The following is an 18,977-nucleotide window of genomic DNA, read 5'->3' as shown; positions in this document are numbered from 1 at the left end:
AAAAAATAAAATTAAAGCATTATATCCATGGGAACAAAGGATATAAAGCAAAATAACGAGTTTGAAATTGTACCAGCTTGCTGATTCTGCATGACCCAATATGCTGGCTCTTGACAAGGAATTCTTTTTAATCATGGCGACTCAGGTGCAGATCCCATCTGTTGATGCCAATTACAGCACATCACCAAAAGTCTTTATTAGCTGTAAATTCAGCCTACCCCTCCCATTATACTTAGCACATAAGGGAAAATTGATATTTATTTTATAATTGAAATGGCACACTCTGAATGTCTTACTCTTAAAAATGGAAGTAAAATCTTATTTGATTCTTGGTTGAGAAAGCCTCCAATAGGAAAGTCTTTCAAAAAAACGTTTTCCATCCTAATTCAAATTAGCAGCAGGATGCTGTGAATGCCAAGGTGAAAAGCTGCCAGTCTGTATGTCAAACTCTGGTTAGTATGGAAGACAGTAACACTTTAATAAACAGGTGATTAGGCAACTCCCAGCTCTGTTAAAAGCAGATTGGTAGTCTATTACAAACTGATTAAATTTGCCACTTCTTCACTTCAAACAATTATATTTGCTCATTAACACTTGATAGGTTGAATGCAGCCTAAGAAGAACATAGGAAAATTAAATATCAATCATTCTAACTCCTTGGAGATTTAAAACTGACTCACATAATGATATTTTCCTTCAAAGAACAATAGGCATGTGCACCTGTGAACGCTGCTGTGGAGGAGAAAAGGGACAATGGGAAAAGTTATTTAAAGACTGATGCAAAGTAGACAACAAGGGAATTAAACATGCAGCTTAACTGTTGTACTGCACTGATGTGTTCATACACATCCATATGAAAGTGTGCTCTAAAACAGAGCATGAACACTATTAGTTATACACAAGATGAGGCACATGACAGGCTTACTAGTAGGGAAGACATAAAATAAAATCATGGAATCATAGAATATCCTGACTTGGAAAGGACCCACAAGGATCACTGAAGTCCAACTCCTGGCCCTGCACAGAACGACCCCAAGAACCACACCATGTGCCTGAGAGCATTGTCCAAACACTTCCTGAGCTCTGTCAGGCTTGGGGCTGTGACCACTGCCCTGGGACATACGGAAGCACAGTCTGTTTGACACGTGAAACAAATGCCTTTCTTTTCATATTTAATATAGAGCCTTAAAGGAGTTTAAGAGATTATTCTCAGTTACCTTATGACCTTTGCAAAAGACAGAAACTGCATCTTAGTGGAAATGTTACTATTGGGAAAGGCTTTGTAAGGAAGCCGGGATGCTGAAGAGTTACACTAACTAGCTTTTACACAGCTGAGTCTATTAGGGCATTGCAGAGAACTACAAAAAGCAGATGAGCATTTTTAACCCTATTCTGATGATGCGAAAGCTGAAACAGAGGAATGAAATGCAATGTTCTCATGATTCTTTATCAGGTCACAGATAGAACCACAGAGAATACATAAACTTATGAGACCAGTGCTCTTAGTTCCACCAAACTACAGACACAAATTGGCTTTCCAACTGGCCTTAAAAACTAAGATGTTAAAAACATAATCCACTAAGAAACCTCACAGTCTGGTAATTTTGAGCTTTCTGTAAACTGTATGCCCATTTTAAAATGAATTTTATATTCTTCAAAGAATCAACTTCTCACTCATTGCACCATGGGAGGGGTTAGGCACCCCTGTGTGCACTTAACTACTCCCACACAGAAGACACTGATGGGACCTGCCCCAAAAACTGGCAGATTAAATAGCCACATATCCTTAATATTGTGGAAGAAGACTATTTTCTACTCCTCTTATTCTCCCTCTTGACGAGGTACTTCTTTACACCATGTCAGGGAAAAGGTGTGGCAAAGAAATAACTGCGACTTGCTGATGGATCTAGTACACACAACTTCAGTACATTATCCATACATAATTACTTAGTTGGTTTTAAGACCTGAGAGTACAAAAACCTAAAGCCTGGTATTTGCTATTCAAGTATTATGATGATTATGATAAAGATCATGATAAAACTGCATTTAAAACTTGCTTCAGATAGGGATCTCTTATGTCTATAAGAAAGCTGTCTTGGAGACATTCTGGTGAACCTCTGGATGAGAACAGCTGTATTACAAACTACAAGTTAAATGCCAACTGTTTACCTTTTTATTTGAGGTTTCAATTAAAGGTGAAGAACAACAGCATCATTAGCTAAAGTTAAATGGGACAAACTATTTCTTCTTAGACAAGCAGGGTGTGAAAGTTCAAAGGGAATTAATCAAATGCTGCATTTTTGTCCCTGTCTGGCTGAAAACAGGACATTGGCTTGTCTGTAGAGAGTGTGGACTAAGGAATGCGCTTCTAGAAATAAGAGCTGTGTCCTACCCCACGGTCACCTGATGCAAAGTAGCACTGCATTTGAGACTGTGGAGAGCTGAAGTACAGCAAGGCAGACACACAAAGCCTCTCACTAGTGGAAGTGGAGACTGGAGGGTGTAGACTCTGGGATACTTAAGGAACAACTGAAATTACAGGAAGAGCTCTTATTTGACATGGAGAACATTTTATCTGCTCTGATAAAAAGTCATTAAAAAGTGCATATGACCTCTAAATCCAATACATGTTACGATTATTCTATTATAGTCAGCACTCCAGCTGGGTCCCTTAAAAGGTTGAAATAACATCTGTGGGTGTATCTCAGCTTCTTCAGATCCACGAGCAAATGCAGGAAGCTTTGTCACAGACTACCTATTACAGAAAAGATTCCCTCCAAGCAGTGGAGGAGCAATCAAATTTTCACATGCATGCTATCCAAGCATAGGCAGGAGATTGGCATGTTGTTCAATATTGTGATTAAGCAGTCACAGAAGACTCATCTTTCCCATTTGTTCCAGCTCCAAACTTGACCAAAAAATAAATAAGGACTGCATCAGAATGGGCAAATTATGTCTTTGGAGACAAGTACAAATTGAAAATTAATTTGCATGTGGATAAAACAGTAGGTTCTTGTTCACAAGCAAGCTTTTAAATGATGTCCTGTAAAACTGCCTCTGTACAGCTCAGTGACAAATCCTCCTGCAGTGTTTAAATGTCTTTGGGGTCCTCTACCAAATCTTGCTAGCTGAAGTGTTTTGCATTTTAAGGACCTGAAGCCTAGTTAGCATTGAATAGTCAAGAGAACATACATTTTCATGACACTGTTGTCTCTCTAAAAATTTACAGAGTATTTCTACCATGACTAATTTATTTTTTCAAGTAACAAAATGCTGAGTAACGTCTTCCAAAAAGGATGTATTTTGCTTTTCTAACTCAAAACCTACTTGAACTCAAAGGTAAAGGTAAGCCTTCCTGAAATACTTGAAAATTAGATACCAATTCAGTTTCCTCACTTCTACCTAAGTGATCCAGCCTACTCTGTCCTGCATATTGACTGTGGCAAGAATGCATACTAAAAAGAATAAACCACAATCCAAGTACTAAAACCTCTTAGGCTCACGTAACAAAAAAGAAACGGTGATAAACCTACCTTGTGTAGCAATGTAGTGATTTGGTCTGTGATAACCCTGAAATAAATTGGAAAAAAAATCAGCAATATGCACCTTGGCTATGTTTCTATGAGTGAAATTTCATTTAGAGTACTATTCAGTAAACATCAGAACAATATAGATGAAGTATTAGATGAAGTTCTTTCTAGTTGCGGAAGGGCAAGTGAGAAGGGGATCAAGAAGCAAATGTGTTTTCTGCAAGATACTTACGTTACAGCCTTGTACATTAGGGGCCAGAAGTAATATGTTATTTCAGTCCCTTGTTGGCTCTGCTGAAAATGAACAGCATGAAATCCTCTCTAGCACTTGCAGCTTATGGCATCAGATGCTCATGAAGTCTGAGATATACCTTCACCTATTGCTATTAACTGCAAAGCCTATCTTTTTTTTAACAGTTAAAAAGTGCATTCAGCCTGAGGAAGGAGTAAGGGAGATGTTCACTTGGCCTATGGTGATTTGTTAATGCTTTATTTCTGAACAATAAAAAGGAGGGTAAATTCTTTGACTAAATGATTTGGTATTAATACACTTTTTCAGACCTAAATAGGAGGAACATAAAACAATTCCTTGCTTCTCTGATGACAAGAGCGACTTAATTACAAGTTGGCCATGCAATACAGATTAATACTCCGTGCATTCTTTGCAACACTGAATGGGTTGCCAAAAGGTAATGATACTATTTTTATGGTATTTGAGTTTCTGACGTGGTGGGAGTCTCACCAAAGTTTAGATCATGCACTAGTATGTTGATAAATTCTGTTATGGGAGTGCACAAAAAGCAGAGTTCCCAATGTAAACCTGACTAGCAAGACTATAAACAAACACGCTGTATTTTGTGGTAGAGTTGTCTTTGGAAGACACCTGCAGTTCTCCAAGCTCTGCAAGGAAACCACCTGCTGAGGATGAGGGAGAGAATGTTTTTGTTCTCAAGCATTGTTTCTTTTAGGACCACATTCTCTCCATCCTCTTGTACTCCCATAAGCAAGAAAAGGTTATGTGGCTGTCTATCAGCATTTTATATGAGAATGTATGATCCAAATCTTTATTCCTCACATCTTGTAATATTTTAGAGTCAGATCAAAATCTTACATAAGAACATACTACTAGCCTAAAATGAGAACAATCCCAAATGTTGGAGAAAATGTGAAAGCAAATTCAAGTCTAGGTCCCCAGTGTGAACTCTCCTTTCATGACAGATTACTCCCTTCAGAGTTGAGTGAAGCATCTAACTATATTTCCATATGTGCCTTTACCACTTGATGACTGTGTCATTCTTTGAAACAGCCAGGGACTGAGCAGAAATCTGAGCTTAGCTTAATGGTTCTTGAACATGCTTAAAAACATCAATAGAAGGAGGTATCTTCAGAAAGTTCCTTCAGACTTCAGACTGTTACAACTGAAGTACCTACTTTTCTTGGACAGCTCTAGTTCCTCCACATTCTCAGAAAAACATCTGTTACATTCCTGTTTCATACTACTAATTAAATTTGAACTGCAAACTGTGACACCATTTTTCAAAGATGCCACTGCTGAACAAGAAATCTTTAGCAGACACAATTTCCTATGAAGCAACACTTGTTTTACTTAGCCTAACATCTAGCACTCCATGTAAACAGTAAAATTATTATCTTTGCTATCCACAGACTTCCGGCTTTAGATAATATTGACTTTCTAATGATTTTCAATTCAACTTTTGAGTTCATTCTTTCAACCAAAAACACCTTGTCTCTTAAAGAATTTATTCTAATGTAAAACATTAAGTTAACATGATGCAGAATGAACAAAGAAGCCGCTTTCAATAATTAAACAGCCTACATATTTAATGAAATGTCTTGCTTGCATTAGAAGTACTGGTTAACAGCTGCAGAATATACTTTGAAGGCGACTTAAAAGTGCAGAGATGACAAGAGACTGCAAATCTCTGCATTAGGCATTACAGAGTTTTGTCGCATTAATATGCAAACAGCTTTCTTTTAAATGTGGAATGATGCCAGGCTGTTGACAGAAAGTGAAAATAACATTTTGCTAGCCCATATAAGCACCAGCAGGCAAAGTAGCCATACAGTGTTTCTGGCAAGGTTTCAGTCTAGTGGCAGTTGGAGGAAATGACTCATTTCATTTACTCATTGACAAAACCTTTGAGGCTTATTTTTTTCCCTTTAGAGTACACCTAGCTTCCAAAGATAGTACTTTCCAATGCTAAACAATGTTAGCAGCTGATATTAGCTGTGATATCTATTACAAATTATGAATAATGTGAGAATAATAAGAGTTCCCTCTTTGACTGAACACAACATTAAGCTTGTTGACTACATCAGTATACTCACATCAATATAATTTCCATTGATGTAATCGGAACTTGTTTCTCCTTCAATTGGCTGCAATCTCACTCGAGAATGATCATCTGAAATGGGAACAATGGAGAGGGAAAGAAAAGTAATTAAAGACACATTTAGTAACAAAGCCTTCATCAAAGTACTCCTTTAAAGTAAAAAACCTCAGCCATTGCAAGTTCATGCTTACTTTGTTGTCCACGAAAACAATGTATCTACATTTAATCCTCATTTCAGTCATTCAAAGGCTTTCCAAATCCCCTCTGGTTTTCAGTATGAATGTCTTAAATATCTCTAATGTGAAACCCATTGCAACTATGATTTTTGCCTTAACACCCTCTGCTTTTGTCAATAATGTAACATTAAGCTGTCAAAGGTTTAATCATTTGGAAATGCTTCTGCCAGTACTCAAAAGAAGCTGAAGTCACTCTCCAAGACATACTGCCACCTCACAATGTCTGAAGGAAACTCCTTATGTTTTCAGTAAGGGGGAAAGCAAAATAAAGTAACAATGAAACCCAAGCAGTCAGACAACGACTTTGTCACTGAATTTTGTTCCACCGCTGTGGCCACCTATATCTACCCAGGAATGTGTAAAGACTCCCAAATTCCATTCCAAAACATCATGGCATTAATTCATTTCAAGTCAGCTGCCTCATTTTCTTTATGATATAGCAACAGTGCTAGAAGCTAGTTCCCCACCCAACACAAGAATATCTGTATGCTGGCAGGCCCTTTTTTTCCCTCTGACACTTCATAACTTCCTCTTGATTCAAAAGCAATCAAACACCATGGCTTTTCCAGAATGCTGCACAAGTTGTTATAAAACAATTTGAGGGTATCATCTCAAGGATGGAGAGATGGTAAATAGCCACTTTACTGCTGCTTTGTTTACGAGTTACTCTTGCTAATTAGATACCTGTGTATTATTGGTTTTGCTGCTTGCCTGCTGAGCTAATATTACTTGCAGCTGATGACAGACCTTCATGACTGTCACTATTTGTTGTAAATGTAAATAAACATTAAAACACCTGAAACTTGCCACTCATGTTCTGAACAGCATTTTTTTTTCAGCTTTAAAATTCCTAAAAGATAACAAATGAATGACAGAACATGAAGTGGCTTAAAACCCCAACTACATCATAAGTAGCATAATATTGGCCCACATTATGGTGGAGGAAGGAGAGGGCAAGTGGTCCTTAAAACACAATTGTTTTACAATTACAAGTCAAGAGATTTTCAAATGGCTGAGAAGGAAAGAAAGAGGCAAATTCTTTATTTTATCCCCTTTTATGCTCCAAGTCTCAGAACTAGAGATGTCAGAGCCTCATTTACTTTCCTGAGATTCCCTCGGGAGAGAGAAAGGCCACCATTTAAAACCAAATACAGTAAATCAGCATGAATTAAAATTCCACCTCTAGGTTTCACACAGGTCTTACTTTGCTATTTTCTTATGATTATTTTGCTCAGCAGTCTTTGAGAATGAGTTACTCCAGACATGCTGGAATATTCAAATCTATTATGTTAATCAAGTCAGCCTTTTCAGCCTATTTATTCACTTTTCCAAGAATAAAAATTTATAGAGATGTAACTCTCTATTACATAACCCATGCTGGTCTGACCCTACCAAGCTATGCTTATCCAAGTGCTGTGATATTCTCTGCTTAATTAAGATATTTAGCAGTTTTGTCAGAACAGAGGTTTGGCTTACAGGACCTTACTTCTAAAAATTCATCTTACTTAAGAAGGATACTAAGGAATTTTCTAAGCTCCAGCCATGGCTGCTGCTTTTACAGTTCTGGGACCTGATCCAACTTCTGCTAAAGTCAGCACACTCAGTAGTCAAGCTTGCTTGGACTCATGGTATGTCTTCATCTATATTTTCATGATTCTCTGCATCATTGCATTATAAGCATTCTCACCAGGACAACTCAGGCTAGTAAAGATCTCCACTTTGTATTCACTGAATTACTTTGGGCAGGGTTCAGTTGTCTCAGCACAAGCATCTCAAGCTCCTTTACACAGCCACCAGGATAGATTCCCTAGCTTTCCTCTGTCACTGTGGAGTAATGTGTCTCTCATGTGCACTGTGCCACATTTGTTGGGCCTGCACGGACATCCCAAGTCACCTGAAATGGCACTATGTGTCTGTGTTTAGGCAAATGAATCCTGTATTTGATGACTTGCACATAAATGAGTTCCATATTGGGCAAAAGAAGCTTGAATTTTCCACTAAGAAGCATCTTTAAAATATAAGTTCCTGTTATTTCTTTTAGATGGATTTATACAATTCAATAATACACAGTGGTATCTTTTATTGACATTTCCCGGATTTTCTTAATTCCCTTTTTTACTCTATTCTTTCCTTGCAATAACTTGCTTTGGACTGAGCTAAACTATAGAAGTTACTTCATACCTATATTTTCATATCCCTTTGCCCTTTTTTCTTCTCATGTACATCTTTTCTAGTCCTGCATTCTCAGATAAGTTTCTGCAGATTCTGGAGGACTGTTCAATATCCACTCATTTGCAGTGGAACTGGAGTGACTCCCTATTTGTATTGCGTTGAAAACTCTAGTTAACTCCTTACTGCATGGCAACACTTCTTAATCTGAAAAAAATCCTTCAGTCAACAAAAAGAAACATTACTGTGTCTATGCTGTGCTTATGTCAAGTAGACTTAAACCTAAGAGGTACATAAGCCATATATTCTTAAACACGTGTGTTGATTCTTAAACAGCCTCTAGGTTAACTATCTTGATTTTTAAGGTTTTTTTTTTTCCTTTATACTTCAGCTGCTCTTGTCAAGTCATATAGCTTTTAAATACTTTCTTTTCCTTCCCATTGTTTTTTTGATACCCTTCCATTAGGAGATCAAATTTAACTTTCTACTGATCACTTAAGCTTTCAAAATTAGTTACGTTAGAATCAATTTGTCTTTGTAGAAAATGGTAATAGATAATGAATATAAGCATTTTATTCTTGCTCCCCTCACGTTACCTACAACATGAATATGCCAACCTGCAGACTGTGATCTCTAACAAGCCCCTTGAGCAGCTGGTTGATTAGCATGCCTAGCCAATGACCCTTTCTTGGCTTTCTGATTCTTTGCAAATCAAACCTTTTACAAATGTCTCACTAAAATCTTTAGTGGCTTTTAAAAGCTGTGATCAATATTCTCTTCTCATTTAGTCAATATTGAGTTGGGTAAAAATAAATACAGAACCCCTCCCACTCCCAAATTACCTCAACACCTCTCCTGAGGAAAAACTCAATAGATTTTACCAAAATCCATGCATAACACTACACAACTATGGCAGAAACAGAATTTTTCTTTCATAAAGAAAGACTCATTTAGCAGATTCATGCTGGCTTTAGCTCCTAATGAGAAAACACAAAGGTTTTTTGTGTTGAGTAAATAAAGAGCATGTTTTCTGTAAGTGACTGGACTCTGATCATGACTCAGCTTTTTGATACAGTGGCTCACAAGTTGTAACCACCCTCATAGAGCGGGTAGGGCATGTTTGTAGCTGGTTAAATGCACATCACTTGGGTAACATAAAGCACACTGCCATTTTGACAAGCTGCTCCAATACTGGCCAGTTGGTGCTATTGTTTTAATTCCCTCTGAGAACAATGATGACTACAAGCAATAATGTAACAGTAGTATCTTGGGAAAAAAATTAAACAAAGAGGGTAAATGGATAGAAAAAAATTACACTAAACACTTTTCAGAAAAATATACACTTCCTTATAAGTATGTACCCATAGAAAGTAGCATCTGAACCACAGTATTTTTAAGTGTTTGAACATAGCATAAAATGGCTATTTAGTAAAATGCTTTTAAGCTAAATCATATACTTTATACAACTATCTGGGACAAATTTTTAAAAGCAGACCACTGAAATTGTACTCTCAGACTCTGAGAAAACTCATCACTATCCAGCAGAAAAACACATAAAATCATGAAACATTTAACTACCCCATTTGTATACATGTATTTAATGGACGACAAACTGTGCGTAGTTTCAGCCTCTCTTTTAAGATACTGCCTTTAACTCTAATAGATCTTAATTTTAACTTGTGTTATCTTTGTTTTCACAGGCACATAAACAGGAAGTGTTACTGATAAAAATTCCATCCAACTCCTTCCCTTTCCTAAACACCGAGTACATTTCAAGTAAATTGAGATCTAAATGCTCCAAGTTGCATTTGGCCTCGCAGAAAGCCTTCAGTATCATTTGTAATTGCCATTGATTTGTGAATCTAATATCTTTTACTTGTTTTCCCTTGGCTACTCATCACTTCATTACCTCAGACATAAAGCACGAGTAGCCTTCTAGTTTTCTTTAACCAAAGGGTGTCAGAGTGTAAGATGATGGCTAACATGACATTAAAGAAGGAACTGACAACAGTAAGCCTAACTAAAAGAGAAGATCTATTCTAAGAGGCTTGGACTGGAAACAGAATTCCACAAAGCAAGTCTAAGCACAAAACCTCTTGGTATTCTTATTTATGCCTTCAGTATTTTTACTTCAATGATTAGTTGTTGCTCATCTTACGTACTGTTATACTCTCACAAAATAACAAGTTCGTTACACATTAAACATTGCTTGGAGGGAAACAAGCATAACCACATTTAGCTAACTTCTTTTGTGTATGCAGCAGCTCATCATGATATTCACATTTCTATAGATTTCATTTCCTTTTTCAGTATCTAGCATGGTATACATCCAAAATACACAACAATGCTATCATGTCCACTCAAAATGATGTGGCAGATCATCTCTTGCTTCACAAGTATCTCTTGCTTAATTTTCCTCTGTCTCCACAAGCATTTCCTCTGGGTTCCCATTCTGCAGCAAGTTACAGAGCTGTTTTTAATTTAGAGGCTGACTCAGATCAGTTAGGCCACAGTGATACAAGGGCTGTATTCATACTGTAGATCACTGAGTTAGCAGCTGGTCTCTCTAGACTCATTGCATACGCACTGCAGAGAGGACCTCCTGAGGTGGTGATTCAGAAGCATTCAAATGGGCTCTATTTCTGAATCATTTCTCTAGAAGACCTGTCCTTACCTCTGTCAAGTCCATGTGGTTCACTGATGAGTAAACCTAGGTACATCTCTGCCTGGACAAGCACCTAGATTAGGTGCTGAAGTTAGTCCATGTAATTTATGCACTACATACTCCTTCCATAGGTCACCAAATGTTCAGACAATCAGTGTGGCTTATTTTTCCATGCTGCCCCACGTCCCTCGGGTTATAGATGATTTCTGAACTCCAGCAGTATCATTAAATGATGCCTCCTTAAAGACCATCCTTCATTTTCATGCTTACAAAACTATGTTGTGGCGGCAGCTTCTTTCTCTGATTATACCTGCTTCATGGCTATCTGGCTGGCTGGCAGAAACACATATGCTCCATATCTTAAATTTAGATTTTAAAGGAAAAACTGGTGAAGGGATCATGTTCTACATACACACTGAGAACCCACCCTTTAAGTGCAACACCACTAGTGTGTAAATAATATAATTTTGCTGAATTTGATATATTTTCTGCCCTCATGTTTGTGTGCAGCATCTCTTGTCACAATGCTTTGCAATCTCTAAATGCCAGGTTTAGGGGTCACTCACCAAAGATTGCTATCATCTCATCAAGTTATTTGATTATTAGTATATCTAATTTTTATCAAGCTTGGCATTTTTTAGTAAAACATACAAATTATCTTTATTCCCTTGGTCTGTCTAGCATTAAAAGGGTAAATCAGGATAAGTGTCACTGTTACTGAGGAAGTTATTGAGGCATACTTAAGCTGCAGTACTGTCTGCTCCTGCAGTATGCAGGACCTAATACCAAGGTACTGATAGGATCATGGCTACTCTTGGACTAAGTTGCCAGGAACAGTCTGGGAGCTGTTACAGCCAAGTACTGGTTAAAGATGTCATTTTCCATTAGCCAAATGCTGATCACAGGATGGAAGGTATACAGAAGGCTTGTTGAGAAAATGCATTAAATCTGACAGTTTTCTCAAAAAAAATAATAAAAAAGGAGCAACATCTTCCCTCACTTTTATCTTCTTAATTAGAGAAAAGGAATATAAGCCTGATGTGAGCACGAGGCTGGTGGTCATTCTTATCCAGATCTGAAGGGAAGTTAACTGAGAGTGCAATTATGTTGTCAACACTTACATGCAATGATATTCCCGTATCTATTTTTCATTCTGTTCTCATCTTTCTTAGCTGAATCCCACGGTGCAGACTGTCCTTCAAAGAAACTCTAAAAAAGGAAAGAAAGTGACATTAAGAAAAGCATGCAGCAACAGTTACCTTATGGATAAACGGAGAGAAAGGCAAACAATACTTGCGGGTATTGTGGTTAAAATGCCATTTAGCTGATTGTTTCATTGAGCAAAAATACAAGTCTCCTGTTTAAATGGTATTTATGCACAGCTCCAGATGTTATTTAAAATTTGACATGAGATTATCTGTATAATAGCAAGAAGAATTATTTGCAAGTGAAGTGCTATTAAACCTTTCCAAATTTGCATGCTTGCAACACTGAGAGTCCTTCATTTGTGCTCTCCGGGTTCCCCGCATAGTTCTCATACACACACATGAAGCTGAAGGAGCTTCATCATCAGTGTTGGAGTTGCTCCAGTATTTGAGTGTAGAATTACACACTGTACCAACACATTTTATTTTTGACATATCCACAAGTTTAATTTACTTCGTGGCAGATGACCTCATGGATCTAAACATATATAGGCATTTTTGAAAATGTGGATTCAAGTAGCATACATGTCTTTTTTTTTAAAAACAATTTATGACACCATCATGATGATTATTTCCTCAGAGAATAAAAATAATGATTTTGTGAAAGATATAATCTCATATTCACCCAACCTCTGTGCTCTAGTTAATAAATCTCATGTAAATGAGAAAGCTGAAGGCACTAAAAGTATATTTTTACATAAATAAAACACTGAAGTGGCAAAAAGGGCAGCAAACAAGTTGTTACGTCCTATCTATCCTGTAGGTTCTGTGGTATAAAAAAGAGCACTCGCACAATTTCTGAATTTAAACACTGTATCTGTAAGTCATATAACATTTTCTAATGTCTGTAAGTCATATAACATTTTATAATTTCATATTGAAATATTAATCTTGTGTTAAAAATATTTAAATCTCAGCAAACCAGTGGAATTCTATCACAATGATGGCCAGTCTCACGTTTTGATCTTTTTACTAGAATGATTGGTAAACGAAATCTTTGGTTCGAGAGGGACATGAAGGTACATGATTTACTTTTCTGGTAACAGAAGTCAAAAATGGCTAAGCACCAAACTAAATAGAGAAAACCTTGGGCAGTTTGTATCTTTTGCAAGATCTCAACACATTCTGAATGGTTTAAGAAAGATAATGCCCATTAAATGGACTATGATTAGTGTCCTTTGCTCTCATACTTGAAAAGCATTGTTCAAATTCCAATGATTTCCAATACCAAAGGGCGTAAAAATCAAAATAAAATCTTGATGACTTGCTGAAGTCAATGGAACACAAGGGCATTCAGTGTCTAAAATGGGTTTTCTTTTAATAAGCTCACTAGAGGGCTGGTTTCCAACTTAAGGTATGGAAATTCCTGGGAATATATGAAATATTTCTAGAAAGTTTGTAAATAATAGCTCCAGAAAAACAGAAGGCTTGTCAAATGGCTTCCATTTGTTTGTTCTTCATCTCTCCACACTTCCTTAGAAAATTTTTAATGATTTGCAAATTGCAATAATTAAAACCCACTAATACAAGTAAATTTCTCCTTAATCATGGTATACTGTCATTGGGTACAGCTCTGAGAAATGTGGATTGCTACTAGGATAGAGAAGTGGAACCCTGTAAATCCTAAGATGATTTACAGCTTTGGGGCCGTTTGCCAAAAAGGCGTCAATCGTTATCTGATTATAGATTTGCCAACGGCATCTAAAGCAAGCAAGCCCTCCCACTCTAGAGTACTCTCACCTCAGGCTGGCTGAAAATATTTTTGTAATAAGCCAAACTGAACTGCGTAAGGAACAACTCTCCATGGGCAAAGATCTATGTCTCAATTTCTTCCAAAGTTCACACTTACTCTCAGACAGCATCGGATAATGAACAATTAAACAGTTAAAGGCAAAGTAGAGATGGAAATGTTCAGCAACAAAGGTCCAAAGACAGAACAAACTAATCATTCATCTGACTTAAAATTTGATGTGGTATCTTCCTCAGGATTTTTAATTTCAGAAAGCTAGATAGACTACAGAAAATTCTAGTTTTCTTGTATACCTTCTGCTAGAGACTAGTTCACAGAATTGATGCATAAGACATTACCCAGCAAGTGGTTTTGAGTTTAATTCACTAAGCAATACATGCACCGTTACAGAGACAGAGTCCTGCTGATACAGCTCCTGAGCCTACACCTTGCAATATGGAGACATGAATATACTCTTAGGGACTTCTTGCTTCTCCCTGTCCCACTAATGAACTTCTACAAAATTGCTTTAAACCAATCAATTAAAGTAAATCTCCGGAGACAACTGGGAAAGATTTACATGGTATTGAATTTAGGGAAGTTATACAATAGGCAATGTGCTGCTTTGGGCAGCTCAGCTGTGTCTCATCTGCTAATGTACGGGTTCAATTTCTCCTACCTCTTTGGAACTTCTGAAACAATGATAAACTTAATGAGCCTTCTAGATAAAACATCTCCTAATAATATATCTGCAACACAGATAATTCTGTTCTTTAAAATACATATGTATCAAGCCTCAGACAACAGCAAAATCCAGGAGACAGATTTATATTTCCAGCTACTGCATATTGACTTCACTTCCTTTATTAAAAAATGTATTACAGAAAAAGAGCTTCATATATATTTTTTTTCTTTGGACTTTTATCAATAAATTAGTGAATGAAATAAAATCTATCATATAGGGAAAACAGACAACATTTACGTAGATCCATTTTCATTTTTAATACATTTTAGGATACAGACTGGTATTTCAGAGAGAAATGTACAGAAAAGATAATTTGAAGAAAGAGGTATTACAGTGCAAAACTATACAAAGAAACTGTTATTGCAGAAGACAGCTGGAGTGTCATTTCCTAAATTCCCAATGTGCTGCCATTACACAAACCGCAACAGAATGATAATCCACAATGTATTATAAGGAGAAATCTCATTTGTCCCACAAGTAAAGAACAGAGCAGACACCTCGTAACAGATGATCTGTCAAGATCTTCCCTTACTTGTGAGAAATATACATTTCATTACAGAAATTTTTTTAATCTCTTTGCTGACATATCACTCTCCAGGGAAACTGCTGCACAGCAGACCACACATTATCTCAGTGGCTATTCATTCAAATTCATCCTTAGAAGTTTCTTAATATTGTGGACTATTAGGAAGAAATATGCCCCCAAACAGCTTCCCTCCACGAAATGCTTGGCAAGGGCAATGGAGAACTGAAAACGAGTGTAGGACATTTCTCATATAATTTAAAGTAAGTATTTCTTTAACTCAAATCACACAGAACCTTGGCTACCCAGCCTCCACAATCTTCTTGAAAAATGAAACACTTTTCCAACCAGCCGTTGTTACAGCAGACATTGCAGTATGCAATGTCAACTGTCATTCTGTTAGAAGAAAATATTTCAATAATTGGGATAAAACACTTTCTGAAGAAAAATGAATTACAGAGAATTGCTTTATATGCAACATGAAAACTGGTCAGTGGTGCAGCAGCAGGACCATCTTAGGATGAATGTGATACTTCTGCGTGCTTTAACTCAATACTGCAATGGTTTCCATTAAAAATTAAATATTTGCCAAGGGCTAATTCACTGTGACCCTCAGACTAGAAAATAACTGCAATATCTCAAATGAGAGGGGGAGATAATCATTGCAAATACAGATGTTTTAAATTTATTCCCTTTCCTCATTTAAAATTTGTAAGACCAGAGAGACTGTTGGAGGGGATCTATATAAAAGGGCAGTTTGCAGAGGCTGGAATGTGGAGAATAGGATGAGCTCTTCAGAATACAATTTGTATCTCTCTTGATTGCCATTTTTAGCAATACACTTTCCATCCTAGATTTTCATGCTTCCAATTAAGGATAGTAAAAATAATACATCTTTGTAAGCACTTTAAGATCTACAAATGTAAAGTGCTGAGTGGAATTACTATTTTTATTATTAATCAAAAGCCAAGCAGCGACTTTTTCAAAAAATATTTCATAGTTGCTAGGTGACAACAGTGCAGTCTCCTACAATGTCATTTACAAAATGCAAGCTCTTACAAGCAAAGAAATGAGAAGTTAAGGACATCATAAATCTTGCCCTGCCTACTTAATAAGCAATAATATTATTCATAGGTACAAAGAAATGCATATTGCACTGTGTAACAGTCTTAAGTTTGATCTGTGGATTTGTTTTTACGGATATGACTCTATGATCTCTGTTTTTCTTTACTGACCCTAAGTTTCTCCACTGCTAACATTCATTTTCCATTGCTATTTCTAGATAACCAGATTAAGATGTATTTTAGAAGCATTAGTAATTTGACCTATTCAGCTATAAACACCTCTGGATTTGTTTTTAAGGTACATGCAGAGAGCTACACACACCTGTCTACTTTAGGCCAGACCAGACAACTAACGGTGGCCCCAATGGAGGTCCTTGTCTAATCACCACTACCTATGGAAGAAACTTCTATTTCTACCATGATCCTTTGAGTTGCAGGTAAATTAGATGCCTAAATTACCCTGAACTGGATGGAGAAGATCCATTGCTAGTTTTACTATCACCTGTTACTAATGTAATGTCCATTTTACTTGTGGAGATTACAAATGGCAAAAAAATGCATCCATTAAGCTCTGAGTTAAGTAGCTAGTGTCACATTAGACTTGTATTTGCAAACCCTAGTAAATACACATTTTATTTTAAGCAAATCCATAAACGTTTGGAGGACAAGGACCTTCAGGTTCATATAATGGACAGGGCAAGATTTATGAGTACAGTAAATCTGTCAGCTCATGGGTTTTTCAGTATTCAGAATCTACAAAACATGTGGCATGAGAAGATGTTCTTGTGGCTTAACATTAACTCGTTTTCTCTTAAAAACAGAAAATTAAAATAATTGCATTTAATTTGTTGATAACCTAGTATTTAGATAATTCAGGAATTAAGAAGGGTCACTGATAGTTATGGTAAGAAATCTGCAGGGAGGTCCAAGCTACAAAACAACACTTTTAATCTTCTAGACACTTTGAGGGAAGATTTTATCATTGAAAATGCATCACCTGTGAGTAATAGATCACCCCAAGTGTTTGTGAGCAGTGGTAAATTATTTCACTGATGGCAACCTACTGTATGCAAGCAGCTCTTCATACTTCAAACATGGCTTTGGTCACTGAAAGTATTTGTGGATGACAGTGTGCCACTAGAGAATACATACACCATCAGCTTTTTCTTCTCTGTCAGCTTCAATCACTGAGAATTATATCCAGTTTTCAAATAATGGAATTTAAAAAAACATTTTACTATGCCTGCCCTTGAAAACTGTCTGTTGCAAGAGCCAATGTGAAAACCTATCTAATCAATGTCAACTCCCTTCAGCAGTTATAAAGCACTTACCAGTGTGTTACTGTAGCCTAGGTCTGAACACAGAAGGAAAAAAAAATCCCAATAAAGACTGTTGCAAATATATTGATGTTATTGCTAAAACTATCTCGTTCTACTTGGAATTTTCTGCTAAAATTAGGATGACAGATTACATAAGGTTTTCTGTGTGTGAGATAAAATACGCAGATCACTCTTAAAGTAGATACGCAGTTATAGTCTATACAGCAACTCTCTAATATTCCTGATGCTCCTTTATGCATTTGTGCCTCCTTGAACTGCTGTAAGAACCCTCAGAAACATTCACTCATAAATCCTAGCATAGCCAAAGGTAGGTAACGGAGTCTTTTCCTTCTCAGGTGCATTTAGGTTAGTCTACATTACACATGAGAAGAAGAGTAGGAAAGCAAAAGCCCTTCTGGTCTTTTGAGACACTAAACTTCATAGTCACTGTCTACATTAAGTGTTGACATGGAGGAGGAACTGTTACCTCCTCCACTGCAACATGACTTAACATTTGGATTTCAAAAAAACAACTAAAACCACATAGTAAGACAGATTCTGGTACTGATTCTGCCATTGCATTGGTGTGTCCATTTTTCAGAGGCAGTGTTTTCACTTAGTGTATTTTCTAATACATTTGTATTTTTGAAGTCACAGGCTCTGGTACTTCCTGGCCAGCTGGCTAGTCTAGTCAACCTACAGCTGCATAAGAAAACCATAATAAAATGACTCACTGCTTCAGTGTGGCACTGCAAATGACATAGATACTTGTAGCAGTAGGCATGAGTTAGCTCCAGCTGACAGCAAGTGTTGGCAAATATACATGAAATTTAGTAAACACTATAGGACACGAGAGTAGCCCAGTTATAAGAATAGAGAAGTAACTTTAGGGAAAGTGCCTTGTCAGTCACTGTGAAAGTTGTGAAGGTATTACACACCTTTGGGAATAGCAGGTTGTGAGCGCCAGCCATGGTGAAAGGCAGTTTTAGGTCCCAAGTGCATCTGAGCAAGTAAATTGAGAATTGGGTATTTTTTTCTACGCAGTCCTGTATCTGACAGTGTCTAGGATTTCTTGGGGAAAGGACCTAGAGGACAAGGCCCCCTGAAAGACACTATAGGAGAACATATGGCATGGCTGGAACCACCACAAAGACTCACCTGACCTTCCTGGAATGTGTCCTCTCTCCTGTGGAATAGGGAAACTGTGCAATTTGTAAAATTGCATATATTGGTGATTGAAATACTTTGGTAGCTTCGCACATTTAGTCTCCAATAACTGATTGTCATTTGGTCTTAAACTGTGACAATACTGTAAAAAATGTCATCAAGTACTTCTGTAATAACTAAAAAAGAATTACTTTCCATATATTTTTATATCTAACCTATTTATGAGATCTGTTGATGTAATTTCTTACCTTGGTATCTAACACTGAAAAAA

At 36.9% G+C, this 18,977-nt stretch overlaps 1 protein-coding gene across 1 annotated transcript in view; it reads right to left on the bottom strand.

Annotated features, from left to right (window-relative positions):
* Positions 1 to 18,977, bottom strand: part of PTPRM (protein tyrosine phosphatase, receptor type, M) — a gene marked incomplete at its 5' end in the record, with an annotated part of 275,129 nt that overhangs the window by 48,619 nt on the left and 207,533 nt on the right. Inside the window, 3 exons of the mRNA XM_009083735.1 lie at positions 3,534 to 3,570; positions 5,880 to 5,956; positions 12,076 to 12,163. Of these exons, the coding sequence (XP_009081983.1) occupies positions 3,534 to 3,570; positions 5,880 to 5,956; positions 12,076 to 12,163 (202 nt within the window). The remainder of the gene's footprint in view (positions 1 to 3,533; positions 3,571 to 5,879; positions 5,957 to 12,075; positions 12,164 to 18,977) is intronic.

Source organism: Acanthisitta chloris, unplaced genomic scaffold (assembly GCF_000695815.1).
Source record: "Acanthisitta chloris isolate BGI_N310 unplaced genomic scaffold, ASM69581v1 scaffold420, whole genome shotgun sequence".
Classification (NCBI taxonomy): Eukaryota; Metazoa; Chordata; class Aves; order Passeriformes; family Acanthisittidae; genus Acanthisitta; species Acanthisitta chloris.
Note: the sequence above shows the minus strand (reverse complement) of the source record. Positions and strands in the feature narration are given on the sequence as shown.